A 5,000-nucleotide genomic window follows, 5' to 3' on the forward strand; every position below is an offset into this window, starting at 1 on the left:
TACGTCATCATTCATCGTCGCCAGCTGGCTGCCCCGTCACCAGAGCGCCGAAACGCCAATAAAAGCCAGAGAAGAAGAGCGATATATATATATATATCTTAGATGCTGCCGCCATCGTTGAAGAGTTGAGGGTGTGTGTAGCATAGTGGTGAAACGGATCAGTGTGTCCACGGTTCGGTTCAGATAACCGTTTTGGGCCTCGGTTTCGGATACGGTTCGGATCATGTCCGTGATAGTAAAAAGGCGGACTTTTTTTTGACGGAGGGTTTGGGGGAGAAACACAAAAATGAATGAGACCCACAGGCTATTTGCAATGTGTTAATTGACTGCAATCAGACAACTTGCAAGGCTTTTTTGTGCAATAAATGTTCCCCTAAATGCATTTGAAAACATGGTGCACTGAGTGTAACATGTAAGGGATAACGGCCGACGAGGCATAGAACTCTGGCGACGAGCGCAACGAAGTTTAAAGCCCAGTTTGTTTTGAACGCTGACAGGCTGAAGGGAGGGGCGGGAAAAGTCTCATTGGCTCGGGCAGCACTACTGGAGAGAATGCATTCCGCTGGGTCCTAAACACCCTTTTTGTATCGGACGTAGGCTACAGTAGGCAAAATACGCTACATAAGGCAATGCCTTCATGAAACCGAAATCCGCGGATCTCCAGAATGCTCCGAACTGTGGTAAACGAACCGAACGGATTCGGATACAATTCGAATCCGCTGCAGCAGGCCTAGCATCTAGCTGGCAAGCTACCATATAAGCCAATGGAGTGGTGGTATACGCGCTAATTGTATCCTAAAACTACCGTTTGAAAGCTTCAGTTAAGACCTACAATACTATGCATCGTTCGTGTAGCACATTTCAGATCAAACCGAGTCATTATAAACATATAAAAAGTTGTGTAGATAGCTGTAAAATATTCCTCGCATCAAGCAGCCATGTTTTTTTTGAAAATTCCCGGTTTCGCTATGTGCTCTGGGATAGCCCTTGGAGGAGCAAGTGAGCTCTCAAATCATCTTAAAAATAAGGGGTACATAGCACTCAATCTTATCCCTTAATCTTGATCAAATTGGGTATTGAGACACCACTAGCTCTCACATGAACGCGCAACTTCAAGGGTAAGGGGGAAGATAAGGGGTAAGGGGAAGTATTGAGATTGGGCCTAAGTAGGACTAGGTAATACTGAAAACATTTTTATCACTATAAGCATGGGGAAAAGAAAAACAATCTAGATTAATATCACGATAAGCATATGCGTTAACAGTCTAACTGAGGGCCATTACAATGAAGTATAAGGGAATTTAAAGAATGGAATCAAACATAAACTGCTTTACTTTACTCTTCAAATTTTATATTTGGAAAATATTTGAGTAGACATAACACTGTTATTGAGTTTTTTTATTCTGTTTTGTCTACTGACTCAAGTCTCTTGTAGGGGCTCAATCTCAATCCTCTAACTTTAAGTATTTATTAAGGGTATGTCGGGTGGTTGAGTTGAGGTATTTGGTCAATTTAGATGTGTGTCTGGTGTGGATAACACCAGCGCTCTCTCCCTCAGTAGGAGAGCCACAGACCAGGGGCTAGCAGGCAAAGGCAATCGCAAAATTGAACCGTCATCCATTCAAAGCGTGTTTGGGGGGATTTTGACATTTGAATGCCCTGATGGGATTGAGATACAATAGAGATAGTCAGTGCCCTGATGATCTCCTGTTCCTCCTCCCAGTTCCTCCCAGTGCAGTGGCAGCGCCCCCTGGAGGCTGAGGGCTGATGGAGCAGCAGGCGAGAGGAGACAGCGTCAGCCCCGAGGGCCGAGGGGAGGGGGCGGGGGACAGCCCCGACTGCCCCGGCCGCCCTGGGGTCACCACCCCCCCGGCGGAGTCCCGGGCCCAAGGGCACAACGGCACCATGCTGAGACCGCTCAGGGGCTGGGCGACGGACGCCAGCGTACCACGTAGGGAAACACGCACTGCTCTTAGGGTGGTACGCACACAACGACGCAACACACACTGGGACATAGAGGGGGAAGGGAGAGAGAGAAAGATAGAGAGAGAGGGAGAGAGAGAGAGGGAGAGAGAGAGAGGGAGAGAGAGAGAGAGAGAGAGAGAGAGAGAGAGAGAGAGAGAGAGAGAGAGAGAGAGAGAGAGAGAGAGAGAGAGAGTTTCTACTGTTAATGTGGAGGTCACTCTGTGTGACTTAAACCACAGCAACACACAAACAAACACAAATGCACACACACACACACACACACACACACACACACACACACACACACACACACACACACACACACACACACACACACACATGACTCTACGCTAAGGTGATTGACAGCTGGTAGGTAGGCGCCCACACAGGAAGAACAGCTCCCAAAAGTTATCCAGCACTGCTAACACAGTGAAGAGGTAACACCCAGTACATCCCAGTACAGTACAAACCAGCCCAGAGCAGTAGCATTAACACCCAGTACATCCCAGTTCATCCCAGTACTATACAGACCAGCCCATAGCCTTAGCATTAACACCCATCCCCTCCCCCTCTGCAGGTCTCATGATTCCGCTGTTCTGCGCGGTGGAGCGTGCCGGCGCAGGGGGCGTGGCCTGCGACCAAGAGGGGCGTGGCGAACGGCACGCTGACTTCGTATTGGTCGGTCGGGACGTTCTCTTCAGCCGACTGGTGGAGACGGCCGTGCTGGCACTTGGCTACACACACTCTGCAGCTGCGCAGGCCAGAGGTGAGACACACACACACACACACACACACACACACACACACACACACACACACACACACACACTCACACTCACACTCACATACACACACTCTGCAGCCACGCAGGCCAGAGGCAAGACCCCTGGGCGGACGGGGGGTATGGGAGTGTGTGTGTGTGTGTGTGTGTGTGTGTGTGTGTGTGTGTGTGTGTGTGTGTGTGTGTGTGTGTGTGTGTGTGTGTGTGTGTGTGTGTGTGTGTGTGTGTGTGTGTGTGTGTGTGTGTTCCTGAATGTCTGCATATTTTTCTGATGATCGATCCACTTACTATCAATCACAAATTGTTGGCCTCCTTTACCAACTGATTAAGAACTTGGAAATGCAATAATCGTGGTAGTTGTCATTAACAGACAGAGTCTGACATTAATTGTTTTACAGTATGTAATTGTACTGCATCTGACAATATCTCATCTTTCCCAAGCCCCATCGACTCTTGACTTGTAAGCGTCTTTATGATGGCGCTAATGTTAATGTTAATATAGTGTTGTAAAGTCTTAATGATGACTTGATGACTTTTACGATGGTACAATTTTTTACCACACCCAGTCAAGTCAGAAATGTCTCGGAGATTCGCAACAAAATGTTACTTCATGTCAATGAACAGTTAGCTTAAGGTGACCAAATGAGCCTACAGTCTTGACAAACATAGAGACAGAGAAAAACAGAGTGGAGGGAGAGAGAGAGACTTTCCTCTCCTCTCCTTCTTTTGGTTCCTCACCTTTCCTCTCTCCTCTCTCCTCTCTCCTCTCCTCTATTCTCATCTCATATGTTCTCCTCGTTTTCCTCTCTCTTCTCCTCTCTCACATCTTTCTTCCCCTCTCCTCTCCTCTCCTCTCCTCTCTCTTCTCCTATCTCCTCTCTTCTTCCGTCTCCTCTGCCTTTTGTCCTTCAAAACAAGCCATTTTGTTATTCAAACAAATCATTTCAGACTTGACCTCAGGAATTCCTGCCTTGCCCACAGCGTGGTCATAACCGCTCAATACCTTCTATTTTTTCTGACAAAGAAAGTATTTTTAATCTCTCTTCACTGGCACCCAACAGTTTCTCTTAAATGAGCGCAGATGATCGAATGATATTCAAGCTCTTATTGTAGCTCATTGTATTTAGTTTGAACCTTAGTTTGAACCATGCGGTCAACCGAAATGTAAATACGTTTCACCCTGTTTGCTTTCTTTCTTTCTTTCTTTCTTTCTTTCTTTCTTTCTTTCTTTCTTTCTTTCTTTCTTTCTTTCTTTCTTTCTTTCTTTCTTTCTTTCTTTCTTTCGTTCGTTCGTTCTTTCGTTCTTTCTTTCTTTCTTTCTTTCTTTCTTTCTTTCTTTCTTTCTTTCTTTCTTTCTTTCTTTCTTTCTTTCTTTCTTTCTTTCGTTCGTTCTTTCTTTCTTTCTTTCTTTCTTTCTTTCTTTCTTTCTTTCTTTCTTTCTTTCTTTCTCTCTCTCTCTCTCTCTGTCTGTCTGTCTGTCTGTCTGTCTGTCTGTCTGTCTGTCTGTCTGTCTGTCTGTCTGTCTGTCTGTCTGTCTGTCTGTCTGTCTGTCTGTCTGTCTGTCTGTCTGTCTGTCTGTCTGTCTGTCTGTCTTTCTGTCTCTTTCTTTCATTCTTTCACACACTCCAGTACTTTAACTTCTGTATAAGAGTGTATAAGGGCTACTCAGACTACAGCGGAATTGAATGTGATGTACACACTTAGCTTTATCTGTCCCGTGTTCTGTCACATGTGGGTCTTTATAATGTTTAAAAGATGACCAATTTCAGTAACTTCTGGAACGTTCGGGCTATGTGATATATCCAAGATGTCCGTCCGGATATCTGGATGTAAAGAACAGGCCTCATGTATAAACTGTATCTCTGATAATCCCACGAAATCCCACAAATGCACGTCGCGCACACACACACACAAACGCACACACACACACACACACACACACACACACACACACACACACACACACACACACACACACACACACACACACACACACACACACACACACACACACACACACACACACACACACACACACACACACACGCACACACATGAATGCACAAATGCACACATGAATGCACACATGCACACACATTGACACACACACATGCATTTGATTGTGCAGATCCTGATGAGATCTTTAGGTTTGGCCTCCATATGGCGCATAGGATGGATACGGAGTAGTGAGCTGCACCCCAACCAGGGCGGGCCTGATGGGTGGGGGGTGTTGTGTGTAGGGTGACTTTATGCG

The 5,000-nt window shown here is 46.1% G+C and overlaps 1 protein-coding gene across 1 annotated transcript in view; it reads left to right on the forward strand.

Annotated features, from left to right (window-relative positions):
• satb2 (SATB homeobox 2) overlaps positions 1-5,000 on the forward strand; it is a 26,762-nt gene that overhangs the window by 3,060 nt on the left and 18,702 nt on the right. The window contains exons 2-3 of the mRNA XM_060050779.1: positions 1,724-1,951; positions 2,543-2,731. Of these exons, the coding sequence (XP_059906762.1) occupies positions 1,768-1,951; positions 2,543-2,731 (373 nt within the window). The 5' untranslated portion in view covers positions 1,724-1,767. The remainder of the gene's footprint in view (positions 1-1,723; positions 1,952-2,542; positions 2,732-5,000) is intronic.

Source organism: Gadus macrocephalus, chromosome 4 (genome assembly GCF_031168955.1).
Source record: "Gadus macrocephalus chromosome 4, ASM3116895v1".
NCBI classification, from domain to species: Eukaryota; Metazoa; Chordata; class Actinopteri; order Gadiformes; family Gadidae; genus Gadus; species Gadus macrocephalus.